Source organism: Engystomops pustulosus, chromosome 9, assembly GCF_040894005.1.
Source record: "Engystomops pustulosus chromosome 9, aEngPut4.maternal, whole genome shotgun sequence".
Taxonomy (NCBI): domain Eukaryota; kingdom Metazoa; phylum Chordata; class Amphibia; order Anura; family Leptodactylidae; genus Engystomops; species Engystomops pustulosus.
The window spans coordinates 5,761,776-5,788,643 of record NC_092419.1 but is presented as its reverse complement, the minus strand read 5'-3'; the positions used below and the strand labels follow the sequence as shown (position 1 = coordinate 5,788,643).

Here is a 26,868-nt window from a genome sequence, read left to right as displayed (position 1 = left end):
TAATGGATGATGGGCCAATAGAATAATTTTATCCAGTAAATCCAAGGAGTCGGGTCCGGCACTGACCAGTCTTATATAAATGGGTTCAATGTGAAGGGGGAAGATCTACCACATTAAGTATTGTAAAATCAATTATAGCCACTGCCAGAGGTCACCTTAACACCTGTACAAGTGGCTATGACGCTAGTACGAGCAGTTTTACCCCTCAAAGATAGTGTGATGTGGATAAATCCACATTGGTCTATTTTCCCCTCTGCCGGGTTGCAGCCCAATAGAAAGTTATGTGACCAGAGCTCAGTTACTCAGTATGAGCCGGGTGCACATTGTCTATTGCATGCGTTTCACTGGAAATACAGATGCAATCTCTAGACAGGGGCTTACGGCAGAAGGTCAGCACCTGGTTAGGAATCACATCAATGAATAGCTTCCATACTGACCAATGTTAATGGCACTATAGTCCATATAGACATGAGATCCTTACTGCTGGTCAGATGTATGACCTTTCTAAGGTCTTAATGTTTGCATGGAGAGGTTTTACTGTGGTCTTTCAAAGGGGTCCTGACTGCACAATATAAAACTAGAATACAAGGTAACAATTCACACTTTCTTTCCCGCTGTACTGGGGTCTGGGGGTGCGGGGTCCTTTATGCTTAGAATCCACTTACTTTTATAAGAATATCTTTTTCTCGAAACATTGGAAATTATTTTTTCCCATTTCCCTCCAGATATGGACGAATGCCGGCAGAGACCAAGTCCGTGTAGCAATGGACGCTGTGAAAATACAGTGGGAAGTTATCGCTGCGCTTGCTCAGCCGGATTCAGCACCAACCCGCAAGGCACCGAGTGCACAGGTCAGATACCAGGGCTGATCCCACTGTAAGATGCAAAGTGACTTGTATCTCTTACACAGAACGTTATCTAAGGATCTGGGGATATTATGTGATGTGATGCCACATGATTACAATGATGGTTAGATATTGTCTGTACTGTTTTCTTGGTCTGTAGGCACATGCGAATGTAGACACAATCCAATCTAAGCTCAATATAATAAATGTGTACAAGGCTTCTGGAGCAGAGTTTTTCAGAGATTCCTTAATGACTGGCACAGCGCCAAGAAACTGGCGCAAGGCGAATGTGGTGCCCATATTTCAAAAAGTCTCCAGAACTTCGCCAGGCATTGATAGGCCTGTAAGAATCTCTCGTTGAGAAGGACCTGGGTGTCCTAGTAGATTAAATAACATGATACAATGTCAATCAGCAGCCTCTAAAGCAGCGCCACCTTGTCTCGGGATAGCGATGTAATATAAGCACTGTACAAGGCATTGGTCCGGCCTCACCTGGAATATGTCGTCCCGTTCTGGAGCTGGAGAGGGGACAACGAAGAGCCACAAAAATGATAATGGTTATGGATAGTCGCAGGTAAAGGGAACCTGTCACCAGGGACCTCATTTTCACTAATGACAGGTTGCAGAAGCTTACTACACCTGCAGTGCACATCTGCCTCTCTGCATTTTCTAAGTAATTGCATTATAATATAATCGGTTTTATAACTTACCTTGCACCCTGACAAAATAATGCGGTAGTCACAGGGGCTTGGCTTTGGATGCATTTCAAAAACAACATGTGACTTGTCTGTGTTACCTCAGCTCTCAGCACCCACCTTTGTGCTCATATACAGCTCCTCCCTTCCCCAATGATGTCATCTCACAAGGCTGTGACCTCTGTGATGAAGCAGGAGGGAGGAGCTGTACAGGAGCACAAAGGGGAGGGCCAAGATCTGAGGAGTCTGCAGCACAGACAAGTCACATGTTGTTTTTGAAATGCATCCAAACCAAAGCCCAACCCCTGGGACTACCCCAGGATTTTGTCAGGGTGCAAGGTAAGTTATAACACACAATTATATTGTAATGCAAATTCTTAGAAAAGGCAGAGAGGCATTTTTGCACTGTGGATGTGATGGGCTTCTGCAACCTGTCTTTAGTGAAAATGAGATCCCTGGTTGCAAGATCCCTTTAAGAGGAAAGACTAGATTTATTTAGTCTAAAAAATCAAAAGACGAGGGGGCACTGTCTCCGTCTGGAAAAAACAAGGTTTAATCACCAGAGGCGACAAGGCTTTTATACTATGAGAACTGTCAATCTGTGGAATAGCCGAGCTCAGGCGCTGGTCACAGCAGGGACAGCAGAGAGCTTCAAGAAGGATCTAGATGCCTTTTCACATATAGATAATATTGCTGGTTATGTTATATAGAATTGTTTCCCATAAATCCCTTCCTCATCCAATCCCTTCCCTTCCTTGGTTGAATTTGATGGACATGTGTCTTTTTGTAAGCCCCCCTATGGTGACTGATGTAGAATTGTACAATATTATGGACTTGATCTTTCTGACTTCGGATCGTTCCTTGCAGACATCGATGAATGTAACAGCGGACAACAACTATGCTCTAATGGACGATGTGAAAATACTCCTGGCAGCTATCGATGCGTCTGTCCATCAGGCTTTAGCCTTAATGCACAGGGCAACACGTGTGCAGGTAATGTATGGGGCTAATACCGTATTGATAATGGTCACTATGTGCACTAGAAAGAACATGCAAAGTCCAGCAGAAAACTGGGGCATGGAGCTTAGTAAATGTGCCCCAATGTGTCTTCCTAACTATGTGACTACACTGCAGAGCTGCATTCACTATTCTGCTTCGGAAGAATGCACAATATATTGTTCTCTATATGATGACTCTCTCTTGTCTCCCAAAGACATCGATGAATGTCGCCTGACTCCTAGACGTCAGTGTCTGAATGGTCGGTGTGAGAACACCCCTGGAAGTTTCCGCTGCGTATGTCCTCCTGGGTTCACCGCCAACTCTCAGGGCACTGATTGTCAGGGTAAGTGCCTAGCTGCTCACAGTAAAAGATCGAGCGGGCTTCAGCAGTTACTTAGAGCAGATGTAAAGCATTTCAGTGGAGAGATCTTACTGCACAGCAGTGTGAGGACACTCCTCAAGTCCAGCTACAATCCTGGAATATAAATGCATTTATAAAACAAACACAAAGGTATGAATACACAGAGCAAGTTTGTGGACCAAGTTTGCAGTTTTTTACGGTCAAATAAGCTCAAATAAATTATGTGAATTTCTGATTGCATGATGTATTACACAGCTACTCCCCTCCAAGTGTTGCTTTTAGTAGAGAATAGTGCATAATAAAGTGACAGGGAAGGAGGAGATTGCCTTGTGCTTGAGGCCTCCATGTGAAACTGATAATATCATTTCTCCACGTACAGATGTAGATGAATGCCGGCAGACGCCGCGTCCTTGTGGATCTGGAAGATGCCTTAACACTCCTGGCAGCTTCCGCTGTACTTGTGCTACAGGCTACAGACTGACACCACAGGGCACTGACTGTATAGGTAAGATGCTGTACAATGATAACAGCATATGCTTCAAGGGGAATACCCGATGCCAGAAACATCTGACCAATGAATGTAAATGCAAGGACCCCATGCAATTATACCTCCTACATAGCCCCAGCACTGGCCTTGTATGGGGAAGGAGGCATGGATTACTAGAAGGGGATGAGCTTTCGGATGCAACAAAGTGGCCAAAAAAGCACCAGAATTTTGTGCCCATTCTCTTTCCAGTAATCCACGCTCCTTTAAAGGGGTTGTTTGGAGGTTTAAAAAAACGGCTGCTTACTTTCAGAAACAGCGCCACACCTTACCATGGGTAGTGTGTGGTATTGCAACTCAGATCCATTCATCTCTATGCAGCTTAGCTGCAATACCTGCATCCACCATGGTCAGATGTGGCAGTGTTTTTGGAAGGAAGCAGCCGTGTTTGACAACCCCCAATAACCGCCGCCACTAATAGGGCAAAAAAGGGTCTAAAACTGAAGCTAAGGCCTCACGCACAAGACTGAGAATGAGTGAATGAGGGTCAGATGTGCTACCCACCTCGCCGATATCCAGCCCGGTCACATGGCAATATGGGCAGGAATAAGACCTTCTCTATTGCTCTATGCACCACACCGCCAATGAAGTCAATGGGGGATATTTATCATGCGTCGGCGCCCGCGCGTCTATGCCTGCCGCTGCAATTTCGCAACGGGATACATCAAGAGGCTTCAGCCTTTTCATATATCGGGGAGGCTGCCGCGCACTGTTTATTCTACGCCCAATGAGGGCGTCTTGGCTGAATAAATGAGGCCTAAATTAGGTAACTGTGGTACTTTGACCCTTACTTACAGATATTAATGAGTGTGAAAATCCAGGAGCCTGTGCAGGTCAAGAGTGCGTCAACACCCCAGGATCCTTCCAATGTAGACAATGCCAAGCAGGATACAGACTCCAGAACCGGCGCTGCGTGGGTGCGTACTATATACTCTGTATACAATCTATATACACGTCGTAGGTCTGAATCCACCACTAGATCAGAGATTCAGATTTCTCCCAAATCTAATGGGTTTGGTAGTAACTTTAAATATCGATATACATTCAGAAATGACTAAACATGTTCATCCATTTCTGCCGTTCTTCCTAGATATCAACGAGTGCCTGAGCGAGTCTTTGTGCGGGCCGAAAGGAAAATGTCTCAATACTGACGGCTCTTACCAGTGTGAATGTGCTCCTGGATTCAGACTAAGCAGCGACAGAAAGCAATGCACAGGTCCGAGGGTTATACATTGTCTCTTCTCATTGAGCTCCTGCTCACCCCCTCTTTCTGCCCTCTCCATAGACTCCCATGTAACCTGATAACTGAGCTGCAGTCTGTTTTACAGTACAGTTTATTATGAAGGGGGAACAGTAAAAAGAGACTGATAAGTAATGGGAAAAGTATTTTTCTCAGAAAAGTTTCATATATTCTCAAGTGCTACTGATTTTTACAAAGTTTTATAAAATTTTACAGAAAGTAACACAATGGGGGTCATTTACTAAGGGCGCGATTCGCGTTTTCCCGACGTGTTACCCGAATATTTCTGATTTGCGTTGATTTTCCCTGTATTGCCCCGGGATTTTGGTGCACACGATAGGATTGTGGCGCATCGGCGCCGGCATACACGCGACGGAAATCGGGGGGGCGTGGCCGAGCAAAAACCTGACGAATTCGGAAAAACCGCTGCTTTAAAAAAAAAAAAAAGTGTTGCGGGACTCGCGCTTACTTTCACCAGGAATAGGCCGGTGAATTTCAGGGCGTTGCGGCGGGCCTCGGGGAACTTCAGCGCAGCAGTGGCATCTGGTGGACGTCGGAGGAACTACCTTAGTGAATCGCCGGAAGACCCGAATCCACCACACAGAACGTGCCGCTGGATCGCGAATGGGCTGGGTAAATAAATCTGCCCCATTAAGGGGGTTGTCCAACTTTCATAAAAATTATATAGGGGGGCTGGGGGTTGGCTGTAAAAATAAATAAATGAGTACTTACCCCCTCTGGCACTCCTGGCCTTATTCGCTGGTTGGGTTTACGGAGCACCGGAGGAGGCAAGTACTCATTTACGGTGTTTTTTTTTACAGTAACCCCACCACCACTAAGCCCACCTATAGAATTTTTATGAAAGTCAGACAACCCCTTTAATTCCATATAAAGCTTGAACACATTGGGTCTAAGCTACAAGACGCCTTGCTGTTTAATGCAATACAGTGCATGCGTTTTTTCAAGTGAGTGCACATTTAGGGGGACCCTTCAATCTACTGACAGGAAGGGGTTGTAGAGGTTGGAGTCCCAGTGATTGAATTTTTTTATAGCCGAGTCTAAAGATAGAGCATCACAAAGACTAAAATTCTCCATTACGTTCTATGTACAATGGGCAGCACGGGGAGCCACTGGTTATCCCTGTATGTGTTGATGCCATATACCTCCTGCTTTGTCTACCACAGATATTAATGAATGTCTAGAAGGAGACTTCTGTTTCCCACAAGGCGAGTGCCAGAACACAGAAGGCTCCTACAGATGTGTGTGCGCCGAGGGATACGTTACCAATCCCGATAGTTCTTCATGTGTTGGTAAGCTCAGTAATGTATAATAGGTACCATGGGTTAGGGATATGTTGTACGGGCAAGTACCCATCATGCTTTTAGAATTCGAATTTGGTTGCTTATCATAAATGTATCGTGAACAGATAAGGATGAATGTAAGACTGGCACCTTCTGCCAGGGAGGACGCTGCACCAACACAGTGGGTTCCTTCCAGTGCGTCTGTCCGACTGGTTTAAGAGCGGCTCCTGACAACACTAAGTGTATAGGTGAGCTGAGGAGGGGGTCACCATCGTTATTGGGTGAATAGGTCGGCATTTCTATATCATAACCATAAATCTTCTACTTGTCAGATATTGATGAATGCCAGGAGCGAGGAGCTGCCCTCTGCGGGACACAGACCTGCGAGAATACACTGGGCTCATACAGATGTATAGCATCTTGTGATAGTGGATACAGAGTGACGCCCTCTGGGGACTGTGCGGGTGAGAACATACATCTACATCTAGTGGAGCTGTAATCCTAGTATTACATTGAGTTCACTACACAGTGTGCATTCTCCTTTCTATAGATATCAATGAGTGCGCGAATAACTCAACCATCTGTGGAGACAACGCCGTTTGTGAGAATCTTATCGGCTCCTATAGATGCACATGCAACTGGGGTCATGAGATGTCCAGCGAGGGCCAGCACTGTGTGGGTATGTTATTGCTATGTGATCGTGAGGACTATCATTAACATATCATTGTTACCTTCTCCCTTCCTTCCTCACGCATACCTTCTCCCTTCTTTCCTCACCCTTACCTTCTCCCTTCCTTCCTCACCCATACCTTCTCCCTTCTTTCCTCACCCTTACCTTCTCCCTTCTTTCCTCACCCTTACCTTCTCCCTTCTTTCCTCACCCTTACCTTCTCCCTTCTTTGCTCACCCTTACCTTCTCCCTTCCTTCCTCACCCTTACCTTCTCCCTTCTTTCCTCACCCTTACCTTCTCCCTTCTTTCCTCACCCTTACCTTCTCCCTTCTTTCATCACCCTTACCTTCTCCCTTCTTTGCTCACCCTTACCTTCTCCCTTCTTTCCTCACCCTTACCTTCTCCCTTCTTTCATCACCCTTACCTTCTCCCTTCTTTGCTCACCCTTACCTTCTCCCTTCTTTGCTCACCCTTACCTTCTCCCTTCTTTCCTCATACATACCTTCTCCCTTCTTTGCTCACCCTTACCTTCTCCCTTCTTTGCTCACCCTTACCTTCTACCTTCTTTCCTCACCCTTACCTTCTCCCTTCTTTCCTCACCCATACCTTCTCCCTTCTTTCCTCACCCTTACCTTCTCCCTTCTTTGCTCACCCTTACCTTCTCCCTTCTTTGCTCACCCTTACCTTCTCCCTTCTTTGCTCACCCTTACCTTCTCCCTTCTTTGCTCACCCATACCTTCTCCCTTCTTTGCTCACCCATACCTTCTCCCTTCTTTCCTCATACTTACCTTCTCCCTTCTTTGCTCACCCTTAACTTCTCCCTTCTTTGCTCACCCTTACCTTCTACCTTCTTTCCTCACCCTTACCTTCTCCCTTGTTTCCTCACCCTTACCTTCTCCCTTCTTTCCTCACCCTTACCTTCTCCCTTCTTTCCTCACCCATACCTTCTCCCTTCTTTCCTCACCCTTACCTTCTCCCTTCTTTGCTCACCCTTACCTTCTCCCTTCTTTGCTCACCCTTACCTTCTCCCTTCTTTGCTCACCCATACCTTCTCCCTTCTTTCCTCACCCATACCTTCTCCCTTCTTTCCTCACCCATACCTTCTCCCTTCTTTGCTCACCCATACCTTCTCCATTCTTTGCTCACCCTAACCATCTCCCTTCTTTGCTCACCCTTACCTTCTCCCTTCTTTCCTCACCCTTACCTTCTCCCTTCTTTCCTCACCCTTACCTTCTCCCTTCTTTCCTCACCCTTACCTTCTCCCTTCTTTCCTCACCCTTACCTTCTCCCTTCTTTCCTCACCCATACCTTCTCCCTTCTTTCCTCACCCTTACCTTCTCCCTTCTTTGCTCACCCTTACCTTCTCCCTTCTTTCCTCATACTTACCTTCTCCCTTCTTTGCTCACCCTTACCTTCTCCCTTCTTTCCTCAACCATACCTTCTCCCTTCTTTGCTCACCCTTACCTTCTCCCTTCTTTGCTCACCCTTACCTTCTCCCTTCTTTGCTCACCCATACCTTCTCCACTTTCCTCACCCTTATCTTCTCCCTTCTTTCCTCACCCTTACCTTCTCCCTTCTTTGCTCACCCTTACCTTCTCCCTTCTTTGCTCACCTTTACCTTCTCCCTTCTTTGCTCACCCATACCTTCTCCACTCTTTCCTCACCCTTACCTTCTCCCTTCTTTGCTCACCCTTACCTTCTCCCTTCTTTCCTCACCCATACCTTCTCCCTGCTTTGCTCTGCCTTACCTTCTCCCTTCTTTCTTCACCCATACCTTCTCCCTTCTTTGCTCACCCATACCTTCTCCCTTCTTTCCTCACCCATACCTTCTCCCTGCTTTGCTTTGCCTTACCTTTTCCCTTCTTTCCTCACCCGTACCTTCTTCCTTCTTTCCTAACCCCTACCCTCTTCCTTCTTTCCTAACCCTTACCTTCTTCCTTCTTTCCTAACCCTTACCTTCTTCCTTCTTTCCTAACCCTTACCTTCTCCCTTCTTTCCTCACCCTTACCTTCTCCCTTCTTTCCTCACCCATACCTTCTCCCTTCTTTCCTCACCCATACCTTCTTCCTTCTTTCCTAACCCTTACCTTCTTCCTTCTTTCCTAACCCATACCTTCTTCCTTCTTTCCTAACCCTTACCTTCTCCCTTCTTTTCTCACCCATACCTTCTCCCTGCTTTGCTCTGCCTTACCTTCTCCCTTCTTTCCTCACCCATACCTTCTTCCTTCTTTCCTAACCCTTACCTTCTTCCTTCTTTCCTCACCCTTACCTTCTCCCTTCTTTCCTCACCCATACCTTCTCCCTGCTTTGCTCTGCCTTACCTTCTCCCTTCTTTCCTAACCCATACCTTCTCCCTTCTTTCCTCACCCTTACCTTCTCCCTTCTTTCCTCACCCATACCTTCTCCCTGCTTTGCTCTGCCTTACCTTCTCCCTTCTTTCCTAACCCTTACCTTCTTCCTTCTTTCCTCACCCTTACCTTCTCCCTTCTTTCCTCACCCATACCTTCTCCCTGCTTTGCTCTGCCTTACCTTCTCCCTTCTTTCCTCACCCATACCTTCTTCCTTCTTTCCTAACCCTTACCTTCTTCCTTCTTTCCTCACCCTTACCTTCTCCCTTCTTTCCTCACCCATACCTTCTCCCTGCTTTGCTCTGCCTTACCTTCTCCCTTCTTTCCTCACCCATACCTTCTCCCTTCTTTCCTAACCCTTACCTTCTCCCTTCTTTTCTCACCTATACCTTCCTAATCCCCATACCTAATCTGCTATATCTCGTGTGTCTTTCTCCTTGTCTTGCAGATATAGATGAGTGCTTAGAGTATGGAGATTCAATCTGTGGATCGATGCGATGTCAAAACACACCAGGATCCTACAAATGCATAAATGACTGTGAGCCCGGGTATCAGCTGTCTCCTTCCGGGGACTGCACTGGTGAGAACACAGGACATCTATGAATATGCTAGGCTGAGAGGGTTAAAGGAAATCTACCATCATAGATAAACCAAGGACACTTACTCATCGATCCAGGCACTGTAACTGTGGTAATATTTTATATTTGTTATCCATGGCCTCCTTCCTTCAAAAATCAACTTTTATAATTAGACTAATGAGCGAGAAGGGCTGTAGACGTGTTGTAGATTCATAGGCTGTTACAGTGCGCAAGGAGCACTGTCCACCCTTCAACTGCGAGCAGAGAGGTGGGAGGTGCTGAGGGAGCAGGAGACAGGATAACAGCCTTTGAAGCTGAAGCATGGAGAGGTAACACCCCCCAGAGGTCTTCTGTCTCATTTGCATAATTTTAAATGTTGATTTTAGAAGGAAGGAAGCCATGGACAGCAAATTAAAGAAGATTACCACAGTTACAGTGCCTGGGTCTATGAGTAAGTGTCCCTGGTTTATCATGATGGATTTTGATGTTAGATTTCCTTCAAGCACATAGTGATGTGACTGCGGCTTTGCCAGCAATAAAACATTAGGAAGGCAGAAAGGTTTGTTTGAGTCTTAACCCCGGGTATATTCATATGTCAGATATGGACGAATGTCTGAATAAGACTGTCTGCGGGGAGCACGCCTTGTGCCTCAATCTAGTGGGAGCCTACCAGTGCCTATGTGACCGGGGCTATGAGGGGGAGAGGGGCGATCAGCACTGTGTGGGTGAGTGCCTTCAACTATCCCAAATCCCGCTGTGCACATGCATGCTTGGCTCAGCAGAGTGTGCATGTGCTCTAAAGAGGGAATAGGTAACTGGAAGGGTTGTAGATCGGGCATGTTGGATCCTTCTTCCCTTGCATACTATTATGGAAAGTGTGTGATAGTCCTACGCACATCAGTGGTCAGATAGTTACAATCAAACATTCATCTGTCGTGTACAGCCACCTTACAGGGATTGCTTAAGACTAGATATTGAGAGTTTAATGTTCGGATAAGTTATCAATATCAGACTAGTAGGTGTCTGGCACCTGAAACCTCACCGATCTGAGTTTCAAACTTCATATACTGGGGGTCATTTACTAAGGGCCCGATTCGCGTTTTCCCGACGTGTTACCCGAATATTTCCGATTTGCGCCGATTTTCCCTGTATTGCCTTGGGATTTTGGTGCACGAGATCGGATTGTGGAGCATCGGCGCCGGCATGCACGCGACGGAAATTGGGGGGGCGCGGCCGAGTGAAAACCCGACAAATTCGGAAAAACCGCCGCATTTAAAACAATAAAAGTGTTGCTTGGGACGCGCTTACCTTCACTTGGTCCGGCTCGGTGAATTTCAGGGCATTCGGATGCTTTTCAGCGCAGCAGCGCCACCTGGTGGACGGCGGATGAACTACCTTGATGAATCCCGGCCGGACCCGAATCCAGCGCAGAGAACGCGAATGGACCGGGTAAGTAAATCTGCCCCACTGTGTTCCCCGAAAGTGCATTGTCTGCCGATAATTCACTGTGCCATGATTCACTAAGATCATGCACCCGATATCCTGCATGTGTCGCTTCCCCGCTCAGGTCCCCGGAGTTCACCTTCTTCCTGGTGCATGTAAGTGCATTGTCCGTGTATAATGCGCTATGCGGGGAGTCACTAAGATCGTGTGCCCAATATCCTGCATGTGTCGCTTCCCCGCTCAGGTCCCTGGAGTTCACCTTCTTCTTCCTGGTGCATGTAAGTGCATTGTCCGTGTATAATGCGCTGTGCGGGGAGTCACTAAGATCCTGCGCCCGATATCCTGCATGTGTCACTTCCCCGCTCAGGTCCCCGGAGTTCACCTTCTTCTTCCTGGTGCATGTTAGTGCATTGTCCATGTATAATGTGCTGTGCGGGGAATCACTAAGATCGTGCGTCCGATATCCTTCATGTGTCGCTTCCCCGCTCAGGTCCCCGGAGTTCACCTTCTTCTTCCAGGTGCATGTAAGTGCATTGTCTTGCGACACAATTTGAATGTTAAATCCTGCGCTCAATCCGAATCACTCGGATCGTCCGACAGCGCAACCCCCGATTTCTGTCACATGGAGGCAGCGCAGCTGCACCAAAATCTGATCGCGTGCCACACAATCCCAGCACAGACACATGTTAAATACCCGTCACAGCTGTGCAAATCCCGAAACCGTCGGAGAATCTGACAAAAGTGTGTGTGCAGTCCCTTAGTAAATAAGTAACAATGTGTGGAGCTGTCTAAGCAGAAATAGATGCGCCTACCCCCCCCCCCCCCCATACTATTGTAAGTTTTATAAACTTTTTAGGGTCTTCTAGTAAAGACAGAAACCAAAACTGAGAATGACTTTGTATCTCCTTTTGTCCTGGAGTTGATATCTAACAAGAGTTTGAGCTTCTTCAGGTCTCCCAGTGGACAAATCCTTGGCGATGGAGAATAACCTGCTGGCTATGCTGTTTTCTATCTTCCAGACGTCGATGAGTGTGAGACATTACAAGGTGTATGTGGGACGGCCCTGTGTGAGAACGTGGAAGGATCCTTCCTCTGTATCTGTCCTAACAGCAATGAGGAGTTTGACCCAATGTTCGGAAAGTGTATGAGGACATCCTCTGCCGGTAAGAGATAAAGATTCTAGAATTGATCCAGAAAATTAGAGTCTTGTAAATTGGTCTCTTATTAGTTGATCAAATAATTTCCTTGGTTCTTCCCTACTACAGCTCGTCCTGCATATCCCAGCAATACGGCCTTAACCAGGGTAGAGTTTGTGCCCACTTCTGGCCTCCAGGAATGTTATTACAACCTGGAAGACCCCAATGTGTGTGACAATGTACTATCCAAGAACGTCACCCAGGTGGAATGTTGCTGCACCGTCGGCAAAGGATGGGGACAAGGCTGCCAAATCCAGAGATGTCCCAGCATGGAATCAGGTGACATATTGGTGACCATTTTCTCGTAGGGCTTGTTGAGATGAGCGTCTCTTGACTTCACCACTTCACCACTCTCTTCCTCACCACTTAGGGATCCATGTTGCTGCATGTTTTTAATCCTCTGCCAGGGGAGTAGCTTGAGGTTGATAGCGTAAAAATATCGCCTTAAAGGAAATCTACCATCAAAATCCATCAATGATAAACCAGGGACATTACAGGCAGGGCAGTCCCCGTGCTGCGTACAAGATAGATTTTTTAGGTTTGTTCTTAAGTTGAATTTGTATGTAAGTCGGAACTGTATATTTTATCATTGTAAACCCCAGCCAGAATTTTTTCGGTCTCTGTGACTATTGGATTTTAAAAATGGTGGATTGTCATAAGAACCAGGATTGGTAATAAGGCTTCATTGCACACACTTTACATAACTGTTATAGCTGATTATTGTAGGCTAAGGATAAAGTATAGTAATTTAACAATATCCAGAGGTCCGTTTGTAACTAGGGGTCATGTGTAAGTGTTCTTAAGTAGGGGACCGCCTGTACTCATAGATCCAGGCACTGGGACTGTGGTAATCTTCTTATATTTGTTATCCATGGTCTCCTTCCTCCAACAAAAATCAACTTTTAAAATGATGCTAATGCACAGCCTGAAGAGCTCCTGGTGGGCTTTACCAGAGCCCCTCTGTCCTGTATATTCAGAAGCTATTACAGCATGAAGTGCTTTATTCTAGTGTGTGTTATAGGTAGTTATCTATAGATATGAAGTTCTGATGCTGAAGGGACCTCAAATGTGCCGGGTCACCATCACCTCCTTACCTTAGTCGGCTCTAATCTTGAGCACTAATGTATTGGTCTTGGTATTATTTTAGCACTTGAATATGGGGGTAATATGCCGTCACTATTGTAGATCACTCACCTTGGCACTCAGCTCATTGTGCTTCTATTTGGCACTAAGTAGTAGTGGTAATTTAGATGTACTATCACCATTACCCCTGATATATAGCCCTGGATGTTGATGATACTCCTGTGCCTATCTGCGTGCCAATAATATACATATAACATACAGTAGATTATCTTTTTTACATTTTTTTTTTTTTGCAGCTGAATACCGAAGGCTGTGTCCTGATGGGGTGGGTTATATCGCTTCAGGTCAGGGAAGCAAAGGTAAGTGCTAGGCCTGATACATTCCTGTTTAGTTTATTAAGTTGTGGGTCTAGTATTCTCATTATAACAAACTTAATGGGGCACATTTACTTACCCGTCCCGTTGACGCCACCGATCCGGAATGTCTGACGAGAATTCGGGTCTGCCGCGATTCACTCAGATTGTGCGCCCAATATCCTGCATTTGTCGTTTTACCCGCTGAGGTCCACCGGAGTTCACCTTCTTCTTCCCGGTGCATGTGAGCGCTGATCTGATCACAATTTAGTTTTTAAATTCTGCGGTTTGTCCGAATCAGTCAGGTTGTCTGACGTCCACACCCACTGATTTCTGTCGCATGCAAGCGGGCGCCGATGTGCCCCAATCCAATCGCGTGCGCCGAAACCCGGGGCAAAGCGGAAAAAGACGCCAAACCCAACTTTCGCGGTGTTCGGACCCTTAGTAAATGAGCCCCAATGTGTGACCTTTATGTGTATAGAGAGGCTGTGAGAAGTAATGGATTACAATACAGGCAGTTTGGGTGGTAGCTCGAGGGTCCATGGCCACCAAAACCAACAACCAAATTTTATACTCAGATTTACCCAAGAAATCCTCATATATCTGTTCATGCTCTCAAAACACATCAGGACCTCCAAAGGTCCTGAAATTGCAGATAGAAAGCAGCAGAAGGGAATACATTCTCCATTCCCTAAGAAGCTGATTCTAGCACCAGATGTAGGAAGTGACTCCAGACTTGTAGGGGCTGTAATATTCATACAGCCCCGGGGTCCATGGCGGTCCTAATCCGCCCCTGGATGTAATGTTGTTGGTACAAAGTGATTTTATTTGGTCTTTTAAAATTAATATTTTGCTATGTATTTATATTGAAGATGTGGATGAATGCAAGCTCTTTGGACTAGAACTGTGCAAAGGAGGTGTATGTCTTAACAAGGACCCGCTGTTTGCCTGCTACTGCTCCAACGGCTACTACTATGATGTCCATCAAATGGAGTGTGTAGGTAAGGCTCACTAATTAAAGTGAATATACAAATATATATATAGTATACTGTGCCATACAGTGTTAGGCTACATTCACACTGCTGTATGGGGGATGTATATACGTCATATATATGTCCCCCATAGATGGCAATGGGTGCACAGCGCCATACGGGAGCGGTAAGCGGCACCGTACCTTTCCATAGCCGGGAGAAAGATAGGACATGCCCTATCTTGTCTCAGAATACGACGCTGTGCCCCATGTTTCTCTATGGAGAGGGGCAGGGGTGAGCGGCGCTCCTCCTCTCCCCAGCGCCAACGTGTGCCCGCCGTGCTACAGTACGGCGGACACGCGTTAGTGTGAATTTAGCCTAATGCTGAGAGACATCCTTTCATGTTCTAATAGAAGTACAAGAAAAAAGATCTGGGAGCCTTGTTAGGCGCCTACCTGCCAAAACCTGCGCCTACCTGGGGGCACAATGGGGAGACAGAGGGTCGGGGCTCCCGTCACACAATTGCTGTGTTCATTACTGAATGTGGCATCTAAGGAAACCTGTCACCAGGGACCTAATTTTTACAAAATGTCTGTAGAATGACAGCAAACAAAAATCTAGAAAACTGGGAAGAACTGTTACAAAAAGTATATTGGAAGATCCTAAAACATGAGACCAATAATATCAGTTATTAGCATAAACCCTATCATCTGCTTGTCTTCTCCCCTATTGCCTGCAGATAATGATGAATGCCAGGAGGAAGAGGTGTGTGAAGGTGGGAGCTGTATAAATACGGTGGGCTCCTATTTCTGTACATGTAATCCCCCACTGGTCCTGGATTCATCCCTGCGGAGATGCGTCACCAACGCAAGCCAGGCCATAGGTAACCAGACTGGAAAACATAAGCAATATAAGACCAGGCCCTGCTTTTATATCTTCTGCATGTTGCTGATTAATCAATTTTTTAATTATGTTATAAATAATTGCACTTTTTCCTACTCAGAAAACACTGTAGCACTGTGCTGGCAAGCAGTAGGAGCTGACCTGCTGTGCAAGCGCCCCCTAATGGAGAGACAGATGACCTACACAGAATGCTGCTGCCTCTATGGGGAAGGATGGGGACTGAACTGCGCTCTCTGCCCGGCCAGAGACTCGGGTAAGTGTGAGAAAACACACAATATACCACTACTATTCAAAAAAAACAAAGAAGGAATGCAGATATTGGGGCTTATTTACTAAGGGTCCGCGGATCGCACTTTTGTCGAAATTTTGGCATTTTCGGGATTTGTGCCGCTGTGACAGGTATTCAGAAGGGGATTGTGTCGCACGCAATTGGATTTTGGTGTATCGCCGCTGGCTTTCATGCGACAAAAGTCGCTCCGACGATCCGACTGATTTGGACTGAGCGTGGAATTTAGGATTCAATTTGTGTCGCAAGACAATGCACTGACATACACCAGGAAGAGGAAGGTGAACTCCGGGGACCTGAGCGGGGAAGCGACACATGCAGGATATCGGGTGCACGATCTTAGTGACTCCCCGCACAGCGCATTATACACGGACAATGCACTTACATGCACCAGGAAGAAGAAGGTGAACTCCGGGGACCTGAGCGGGGAAGTGACACATGCAGGATATCGGGTGCATTATCTTAGTGACTCCCCGCACAGCGCATTATACACGGACAATGCACTTACATGCACCAGGAAGAAGAAGGTGAACTCCAGGGACCTGAGCTGGGGAAGTGACACATGCAGGATATCGGGTGCATTATCTTAGTGACTCCCCGCACAGCGCATTATACACGGACAATGCACTTACATGCACCAGGAAGAAGAAGGTGAACTCCGGGGACCTGAGCGGGGAAGTGACACATGCAGGATATCGGACACAGGACCTAAGTGACTCCCCGCACAGCACATTATACACAGACAATGCACTTACATGCACCAGGAAGAAGAAGGTGAACTCCAGGGACCTGAGCGGGGAAGCTACACATGCAGGATATCGGGCGCAGGATCTTAGTGACTCCCCGCACAGCACATTATACACGGACAATGCACTTACATGCACCAGGAAGAAGAAGGTGAACTCCGGTGACCTGAGCGGGGAAGTGACACATGCAGGATATCGGGCGCAGGATCTTAGTGACTCCCCGCACAGCGCATTATACATGGACAATGCACTTACATGCACCAGGAAGAAGAAGGTGAACTCCGGGGACCTGAGCGGGGAAGCGACACATGCAGGATATCGGGTGCACGGATCTTAGTGACTCCCTGCAGAACGCATTATACACGGACAATGCACTTACATGCACCAGGAAGAAGAAGGTGAACTCCGGGGACCTGAGCGGGGAAGTGACACATGCAGGATATCGGGCGCAGGATCTTAGTGACTCCCGCACAGCGCATTATACACGGACAATGCACTTACATGCACCAGGAAGAAGAAGGTGAACTCCGGGGACCTGAGCGGGGAAGTGACACATGCAGGATATCGGGCGCAGGATCTTAGTGACTCCCCGCACAGCGCATTATACATGGACAATGCACTTACATGCACCAGGAAGAAGAAGGTGAACTCCGGGGACCTGAGCGGGGAAGCGACACATGCAGGATATCGGGTGCACGGATCTTAGTGACTCCCTGCAGAACGCATTATACACGGACAATGCACTTACATGCACCAGGAAGAAGAAGGTGAACTCCGGGGACCTGAGCGGGGAAGTGACACATGCAGGATATCGGGCGCAGGATCTTAGTGACTCCCGCACAGCGCATTATACACGGACAATGCACTTACATGCACCAGGAAGAAGAAGGTGAACTCCGGGGACCTGAGCGGGGAAGCGGCACATGCAGGATATCGTGTGCACGATCTTAGTGACTCCCTGCACAGCGCATTATACATGGACAATGCACTTACATGCACCAGGAAGAAGAAGGTGAACTCCGGGGACCTGAGCGGGGAAGCGACACATGCAGGATATCGGGTGCACGGATCTTAGTGACTCCCTGCAGAACGCATTATACACGGACAATGCACTTACATGCACCAGGAAGAAGAAGGTGAACTCCGGGGACCTGAGCGGGGAAGCGACACATGCAGGATATCGGGCGCATGATCTTAGTGACTCCCTGCACAGCGCATTATACACGGACAATGCACTTACATGTACCAGGAAGAAGAAGGTGAACTCCGGGGACCTAAGCGGGGAAGCGACACATGCAGGAAATTGGTCGCACGATCTTTAAGAATTGCGGCACAGTTCATTCTTGTTGGACAACGCACAGCGGGGATCGCGCAGGACCGGGTAAGTAAATCTGCCCCTATGAGTGTAATGCTGCAAATTCTACGCTATTTCATTTAGTCTATAGTGTAGCAGCTGCCCCGGCTCCATGCAGGTGAAGCTCTCATACACTTTCATGTCCAGATACTACAAAAACGACGGAGCTGTAGCAACAGTGCACCCATAGAATAGCTCATTGATGGCTATATCCCCTCCATAGGACTAGTAACCTACCTTTGTGGCCACAAATAGATGAAGCAAAGCATCTTACTCTGGATTTGCAAATCAGGGGATGGCAAGTGCATCAGAGGCGGTCCTGATTTGCATACAAATACTTGCTGCTGCTTTCGTTACCCATTCAGCTACAATATTTTCCACCTATGTCAGGGCTGCCTGTAGCCAAATCTTGCATATTGGACCTGCCCCTGTTGCACTTTATCTGTGCATTGCTAGTTTGTGGCCACTATTATTTGATCTGAAGGGCAGAGGGCGTTTTGTACCAGGCAGATTCCGTTTAAAGTTTTGCTTATTGTCCTAGGAATGAAAGAGATTCCTAGATTGTGATATTAGATGTGTTGAGACCAGTAATATATTATAAAACCAGGCTCAATAATCTTTCATCTTTCCTTTTAGATGACTTTGAGAGTCTCTGCAATGGCTTAAGATCTCCAGGATATGGAAATCCCGGATCTCCTCCTGTTGACCCATATGAATATGGATCAGAGTATGGTCCGGGTTATGGAGTCCCATACGGAGCGGATTCTTTTGCTAACCCTGCGCCCGGAGCAGTCAGACCTGGATATGAAGCCTACCCTGCACCCCCTGGAGTCGGATTCGGGTCCCGTCCACAGCCACCCTATGGTCCACGAGACTCAGTGTACAGCCTCCCGCCCTATGAATCCCCAGACTATGATAGTGATATTGCATATCCAGATCCAGGTTTAGACGATCCAAGACCACCCTTCCAGAGACCAGACTTTTATGATTCCAGACTGAGACCATCTCCACCACGTACCCGGCCCAGAAGCCCCGGCTCTGCTGGAGTTGGATCGGAGGATGGTCGGAGGACACAGCCGTGGAGGCCTGGAGGACTCGATGCTGATGGCCTCCCGGATTGGAGAGGAGGTCTGAGAGAAGCCTATGATGGTAAAATACAGCGAATGTCTTCTCACTCTTCTCACAAGTCTTCTGGTGACATTCTTCTAGTTGTAGCAATGCCTGAATTTGGAATTTGATACTGAAACTTCTTAGAAGATACATCTCTATATGTCACTGTATTAGGTTCAGAATACAGTAATACAGTATCTGTGTTGAAGCTCTTAGAGTGAACCTATCACCAGGAATGTGATTTTTAGTTGGTGACAGGTTCCAATAGCTTATGCTATGCTGATTTAGGAGTATTCTCAATCATTTCAATACTTTATAAAACTTAATTTCACATTAATAGTCTCCCTGTCAGCAGTGTGTAGTGAGTCCCAGTGTGTGGTTGTGGGAGCAGCCTGTGTCTCAGTCACCTCTTCTCCGCACTCATCCAGCCCCCCCCCCCCCCATTGTACATTGAGCAGGGAATGAAGGGAGGGGGATGGTTTGGAGTAGAAGAAGAATGCACGGGAACACAGGGTGCTACAGTTAAAACCCCACCCTTCCCCTGGTCTCACTACATGCTGCTGGCAGGCAGCCAGGTAATGTGAGATAACCTATTAGAAAGTACTGAAATGATTTGGAATGCTGGCAAAGGCATTTTTAATATCAGCATAGCATGCAGAAATGATCGTGCCTCCGCGTGCTCAGGGTAGAGGGTTTACATCCCATCTCATCTGGCCAAATTCTAAAAATATGATGACTTCATCTGGTGGAGAAGGCACATGAATCTCCCTGTCTCCGCCAGTTTTTTGCTTCTTTTCCGACCAGATGGGGAGCAGGACTTGCATAGGGCGGAATGGGGCATGAACAGTGGAGACTGGGCAAATCCACAGAGACCATAGAAAAAAACTCCAGCCTTTTCAGACCTGGTCTACAGGTCAGAACTGGTGGGGTTTGCGCCCACATTTACTAAGCGGAGGGGGGGGGGGTTCAAAACACCCGTCTTAATAAATTCCCCACATTGAATTTGGAACTAAGGATTTCAACGGCAGAAACCTCCACAATCACTCAGTACCGAAAATTACATAATCCTGGTATCTTACCTTTCTAAACTTTTAAGTATCAAAATAGGGTTGAATAGGGTTTCAATGCATCGTAGAACGTTAGTTCAGATCACCCCTACAGCCAATCAATGGTCTTAGTGGTGATCCCTACACATACAGCGCTTGACTATTGACGCCTCTATAAGAGATGTAACATTTTGTGTCCCGCAGACCGATATGAACAATTTGAAGGCCTTCAAGCTGAAGAGTGCGGGATCCTGAACGGCTGTGAGAATGGTCGATGTATTCGAGTCCCCGAGGGTTACACCTGTGACTGCTACGACGGATACAGATTGGACATGACCAGGATGGCATGCATCGGTAAGAACAGGACCAGCCATTCCCAATGGTGGTTCTATAGAATCCATTGGTTACCTACAACCTAATCAAGGTTTCTACCTCTGGTTATGCTGCATTCAATAGCCAATAACCTACTGCCGGTCTATCCTTCTAGATGTCAATGAATGCGATGAAGCTGAGGATCTCTCTCTGCTGTGTCTGAATGGGCAGTGCCGTAACACCGAGGGATCCTACGAGTGCATCTGCCCCCGTGGCTTCGTCCTGTCTCGACAACACAACTACTGCGTCCCTACCCAGGAATAAATTTCCCACATTGTATTCCATGGAGAACCAAAGACTTCCTGTGACGGCCATGTCCAGGTCCTTGTGTGCGGAGCGCGGGGAGGGAAGGGGCTTGCGTGAAAGACAGGATGGAGATATTTATTTTTCTGTATATATTGCCAAATGTTTAATGGTCTCTTTAGTTCAGTAAGTGGTGGGCAACCCCTGAGAGGTTAAGATGTTATTACCCGTCATCTGTCTATTATTTTATTTCGGGAGGCGTATGAGGCACGTGTGGCATTCGCTTATCTCTTGAAGGACATTGGGATTGGAAACAACCAACTGCTTAGTATCTACAAAAGTCTACAAAATGTCTCTCCTCCACAAGGAAGAAATCTTTATCTCTATTGCAAACTATACTGTGTCCGTTTCTTCCTTATGGAGGAGAGCTGATTTGCATACTGTTGTTCCAGGGAGTATTACCTGTAGGACCTCCTGTATTATTACCTGTAGGACCTCCTACAGTGGGGCCTACAAAAGGAGAACAAGAAACCACATGAGATGTCCACAATTTATAAGCTCTATTTAGGAAGGATTTCTTTCAAACAATGACCTGTAGGCTTTTAAGGTTAAGGCAGAAGCGTCAAGATAATTGGGAATAATTTTGTCCTTCCCTAGTCCATCTCTAGTGCCGTATATAGCTGAACCATTCATGATCCTAGAGACATCCAGCAATAATATATCTAGTATATCCTCTCTAAAGATTTAGAAATTGGTTGGTAGAGTGAAACTGACTTATAGCTGTTGGCAGTAGAGATGGTGGGGCAGATTTACTTACCCGGTCCATTCGCGATCCTGCGGCGCGTTCTCCGCGGTGGATTCGGGTCCAGCCGGGATTTACTAAGGTAGTTCCTCCGACGTCCACCAGGTGGCGCTGCTGCGCTGAAGAGAATTGGAACGCACTCAAGTTCACCGGCCTATTCCTAGTGAAGGTAAGTGCAAGCTCCGCGACACTTCTCTTTTTTTAAATGCGGTGGTTTTTCCGAATCCATCGGGTTTTCGTTCGGCCACGCCCCCCGATTTCTGTCGCGTGCACGCCGGCACCGATGCGCCAAAATTCGATCGCGTGCGCCAAAATCAGAAATATTCGGGTAACACGTCGGGAAACCGCGAATCGGGCCCTTAGTAAATGACCCCCGATGTTTTCTTCCTTCTGGAGGAGAGCTAATTAACATACATTTTTCTAGGAAGCACTGCTTCTTAGACTCCTGACACCAGATAAGAGAGGCAACAACACATTAGTTTACTATTTCTTAAAGGACATAGTAAATGGAACCAACCACTGCTTAAAGGGAACCTGTCAACACATTTTTTTACAAATACAGCTAGTGGCAGGTTCCTATAAAGCCCTAGTAACTATCTGACCCCCTTCTTTTAGCTCACATCCCCAGAAAATCAGAGTTATAAACTTGCCAGCTATCTAGGAATATATAGAGTGAGTCAGGGGGGCATGGCCTAATGTCATGTGACCAGGGTGACATCATCACAGGTCCTTTAGCCTCTTAACATTAGCAAACTGGGGGTAAATGCACATATCTGACCACACAAAAAAATCACAGCAGGCCAGGCCCACCTCGACTTGCTATAGACATCTTGGATACCAGGTGAAATTATAAAGTTGAATATATGGGGATCTGAGGGGAACAATTTTTAGGGTGTCAGATAGTTACTAGGGCTCTATAGGAACCTGCCACTAGCTGTATTTGTGAAAAATGTGGTGAGAGGTTCCCTTTAATATCTTCAAGTCTATGAAATATCTTTCCTCCACAAGAAAGAACCTGATATCCCCATTGCCATCTATACTGAGTCACTTTCTTCGTTATGGAGGAGAGCTGATTTGCATACTATTGTTAAAGCAAGATTAAGTTGGAAGAATATTGTTCTGCATAAGTCCGAACTTTAGACGTATGCAATTAAGGTCTCCCTCTTGAATGGTATATATAGTTATATGTCACTGTCTGAACCATTCATGAACATTGAGACATGTCCAGCATTGAGATATCTAGTATATCAGCTCAAGATATCAACATGAAGGTCGCATTTTGGGCTTATTTTGGAAAGCCATCAACCGCTGACTTATGTTGGACTTTGGTGTTAAAGGACATCTACCACCAGGATGAAGGATTGTAAACCAAGCACACTGACATATTGGTGTGTGCCCCCTCTTGGAAGAAGCTGCTCTTCTTGGATCTTCATGACCCCTTGTTTTTAAGAAACAGAGGTTTTAAAAATTATGCAGATGAGCCTTCGGGGCTCCAAGTTCCATTGACATCTATGGAGCCCGAAGCCCCTGAGGCTCATTTGCATAATTTGTAAAACCTTTTTATTGTAAAAACTAGGTCCTAAGAAGCTAAAAGAAAAGCAGAACCTGCCAGAGGGGGCACTTACTAGTATGTCAGTGTGCTTGGTCTACAATTCTTTATCCTGGTGGTAGATTTCCTTTAAGGAAGGTTTACAGGGGACATCCTTGAATTAATAACCCCAACAGATACATACCCGATAAATGAGATTATCAGAGAAACCCCCACCCCCCACCCCCAGCAGTGATTGCTACCATCTCATCACATATGCAGCCTCAGGGGTTCTTTGTCCTAGGGATCAGTATGTGTCTCCAGTAATAGCTGCTAACACAAACCCTGCATTGAGATCCACTGGAGTGACCAGGCACTTCATATTGTGGGTCATCACCTATTTCCAGGTCACGTCCTCCCACCGGAGGTTATAGAAGCTAAGTTTTATTATGACCGTGATGCAGATTTTATTTTCTACACAAATGCAAATTTTGACTTTTTATACACTTTTTATAGTCAAAATGAAATAAACTATATATGTATATAATAAGAACTTCTGCTTGTGTCTAGTTATTTCAGGTACACGGTAACAACAATCTATCTGGAGGCTAAAGCTCCCTTCAGGTATGGTAGTGTAGCTCCGACTTCATAATGATTTTTACTATAATATTTGAGTCCCTCAAATCAGAATGTTACTCACCCTTTTCTTTCCAGAGTTGTGGAATTTTCTCTTCTAAAGCTACTTATCAGAAATTCTCCTCAGCAGCAGTGAAGTGGGCAGAGACTAACCTCTTCCTATCTTTGCTTTACAGCTGAGTAAATTACAAGCTGCCCTCAAGTGAGAAGTAACTGAAGTAATTCAGCAAACCCAGTAAATTCACTGCGCTCAGATTAGTGTGTACATAGAGGGTCAGCGACTATCCTGGCAGCTTTCATCACATGGAAGAACATGGATAAGTAGTAGAAACCAGCAGTAAAATAGTTACAAAATTTGTACAATATGAGAATGAAAGTAGTTTGCCCATGAAAGAAAGCTTTCAAATTTTAATCCCCTAGTGATGTTTACACACTAAATCTCATTTTAACCTTACTTTACAATGTTATTCAGTTGTATTGCTGTTTTAGCTCCTATCACTCAGTGATGGTCAGTGTAAATTTACAGAGTGTGAGTGGGGACTCTCTAAACAGACACTTCATGATTTCTCAATGCTGTGAGATCCTGTGTGCTGACAATGTGCTTAGAATATCAGGGTATAGGTTTATCTACACTTTCATTTAGCTTCTGAACACTCTACTAGTATCTGACACAGAGAAAAAGATAAGGCAGATCAGAGACGAGAGACAGTGAAAATCATGAGATACATATAACACACAATGACACTCTCCAGCTCTTCTACATCTGAGCTATAACACATACAGACACCCCCCCCCCCCCGTATTATCTGTAGCTTGTAGAGCAAGTCTCTGTACAATGCCGATTGCTGGCAGGAAGTGTCTGTGTGTGAGCTTATCTTGTAATGGAGCAGAAAGCAGGCAGGAGAATCTGTTCATGAGAAATAATCTGCCCTGCCCGACCCTAGAAGATAGAAGCTTTATGGTCGGATCTCAGGCCAACCGAAATTGTATACATTAGGACTGATAGAGACAGGTTGGAAGTATATCTGTGAAATGCTGTATTTTGATTGATAACATTGTATAAGAGAATGTGTTATTTTGTTATCCTGAGTGTATTTAAGAATCTTGTTTTCACGGGAGGAATACCCCTTTAAGGGTTAATACCTTCCCTGCTGTGTAGATAGTGTCCGGAGAGCAGAAGGTAAGGATGGGGCTGCAGAGGAGTCTATGACACAGCTTGAGGGGCAGCGAGAGACAGAGAAAGTTCTGCAGAATCATGGGCTGTGATGGAGGGACTGATAGGGAACAAAGGAGATCTTCTACCTCAATATTCTCTGCCGAAAACTTCAGCTCTTCTATCAGCTACACACAGAGAGCATCACATGACCTCCCCCTCAATCCAGAGGGAGCAGGGAGCAGCAGTACCTTGTTTTCAGGGAAATAAGTAGAACAAGCAGAGAAAAGGAAAATTGCAGGGACAGGTTAAACTAAAGAAGATAGCGAAGAAACTTCTGGACATAGATAATGGAAGTAGCAGGCAAAGTTGTCGTATATCCCAAAAGCTATTGGTTTGGGCTTTAAAGAAGACTTTTCATTAAAGGGAAGCTAACTCCACGAACGGTTGGTAGGTGGATGTATGGGACGGGAGGAGAGCCCTTTATAGAGCTAATCCTCACTTCCCCGCTATCTTTTAGAAAACTTTATTGCCCTAATATGTACATTTTGTAAAGCGCTACTGGAGCGTGGAGTAGCCGGACATGAGGCTACACGTCGCGGCTAGTAGCCGCCCCAGTAGCCTCTTTACTCCTCCTACCCTGACATCTTCTGCGCGCAGCTCCTCGCAGCAGCCCGCCCTCGTCCGAGAAGCCGGAGTTCTGCGCATGTACCTCCAGCCTCAGAGCTGAGGCCGCACAGCCGCGTGCCTGCGTTCTGCGCATGCGCAGAATGCTGGCTTCTCGGACGAGGGCGTGCAGCTACGAGGAGCTGCACGCTGAAGATGTCAGGGTAGGAGCAGTAAAGAGGCTACTGGGGCGTGGAGTAGTTGCGACGTGTAGCCTCATGTCCGGCTACTCCACGCTCCAGTAGCCGCTTTACACAATTAACATATTAGTGCAATAAGGTTTAGTAAAAGATAGCGGGGAAGTGAGGATTAGCTCTAAAAAGTGCTCTCCTCACGTCCCATACATCCACCTACCCGTTCTACCTTCATAGGTACAATCGTGGTGGTAAGTTCCCTTTAAACTTTGTGTTGTGGGGGTCCTCAGTTATCCCTCTGGGAAATATGCCACTACCAATGCCATTTTCTTGTTAACAGAACATGGCTCGCCAGTCTATCTTTTGGTATAAGCAATAGGGTAATGTTAGTTTCCTTTTACTATTGAATGTGAATTTGCCAAAACCTAAAACAAAGCAGAAGCCAAAATCCTCTTCTTTGATGATTCTGAACAAAACATCAGGGAAAAGACGATTCCAATCTCAAGTATCTTCTGGAGTTCTCAAGACGTGTAACTCCTCCTGCTACATCTGTTCCTCACTGGCAATAAAATCTCACTTTCCCTCCATCAAACTTGATGTGTGGGAATTCTACTCCATTTTTGTGTCTAATTTCTGGTCTATTTGCGTCTTATTTTTTTATTAATTTTCCTTTTGCTTAACCCCTCAAGTCTGGGGACACATGTGCTCTTGGGGAGATATCAGAGCTGTCTGTGATGCAGCTTCATAGGCTGTTACAAGGTCTCTCCTCCCTCCTACTCCCTCTGCACTTCCCTAATCCCTCTGCCTGGTGTAATCTCGCACAGTGGGGGGGGGGGGGGGGAGTGTAACAGGCTGTAAAGCTGCAGCATGGTGGGGCTCTGGTAACACTCCCAGGAGTATAATTTTAGAAGGAAGGAGGCCATGGATAAAAAAATAGAAGAAACCACAGTCCCGGTGCCTGGATCTATGAGTAATGTCCCTGGATTATCATGATGGATTTTGATAGTAGGTTTCCTAAGAAACCTGAGACTCCTGGAGATAAGTGAGCGCCGGGCTCAGCAATTTCCAACACTCTCATAATACTGAATGAAACAGCAGGATGTGTGCTCAACCTGTCCCTCCATCCATTATTAAAAATGGGATTTCTGTTCTCTGGATTGCTGAGGGCCCCATTCTTCTTATCAGTTGTAGTCTCAGGAGTCAGACCCTCACTGATCACCTTGTTATCCCCCATCCGAGGTAACATGCAAACTTGGTACAAC

General features: G+C 46.3%; 1 protein-coding gene and 1 long non-coding RNA gene across 2 annotated transcripts in view; one reads left to right on the top strand and one right to left on the bottom strand.

Moving 5' to 3' along the window:
- The window catches only part of LTBP4 (latent transforming growth factor beta binding protein 4), a 69,288-nt gene extending 48,130 nt beyond the window's left edge, over positions 1-21,158 (top strand). Inside the window, exons 11-31 of the mRNA XM_072123243.1 lie at positions 726-851; positions 2,408-2,533; positions 2,754-2,882; positions 3,280-3,405; positions 4,242-4,361; positions 4,535-4,660; positions 5,869-5,994; positions 6,111-6,233; positions 6,318-6,449; positions 6,536-6,664; positions 9,452-9,583; positions 10,181-10,306; positions 12,044-12,187; positions 12,290-12,499; positions 13,600-13,662; positions 14,529-14,657; positions 15,367-15,510; positions 15,631-15,783; positions 18,553-19,065; positions 20,277-20,426; positions 20,560-21,158. Coding sequence (XP_071979344.1) covers positions 726-851; positions 2,408-2,533; positions 2,754-2,882; positions 3,280-3,405; positions 4,242-4,361; positions 4,535-4,660; positions 5,869-5,994; positions 6,111-6,233; positions 6,318-6,449; positions 6,536-6,664; positions 9,452-9,583; positions 10,181-10,306; positions 12,044-12,187; positions 12,290-12,499; positions 13,600-13,662; positions 14,529-14,657; positions 15,367-15,510; positions 15,631-15,783; positions 18,553-19,065; positions 20,277-20,426; positions 20,560-20,708 — 3,176 coding nt within the window. The 3' untranslated portion in view covers positions 20,709-21,158. The remainder of the gene's footprint in view (positions 1-725; positions 852-2,407; positions 2,534-2,753; positions 2,883-3,279; positions 3,406-4,241; positions 4,362-4,534; positions 4,661-5,868; positions 5,995-6,110; positions 6,234-6,317; positions 6,450-6,535; positions 6,665-9,451; positions 9,584-10,180; positions 10,307-12,043; positions 12,188-12,289; positions 12,500-13,599; positions 13,663-14,528; positions 14,658-15,366; positions 15,511-15,630; positions 15,784-18,552; positions 19,066-20,276; positions 20,427-20,559) is intronic.
- LOC140076634 (uncharacterized) overlaps positions 1-26,868 on the bottom strand; it is a 161,658-nt gene that overhangs the window by 120,986 nt on the left and 13,804 nt on the right. The window lies entirely within an intron of this gene.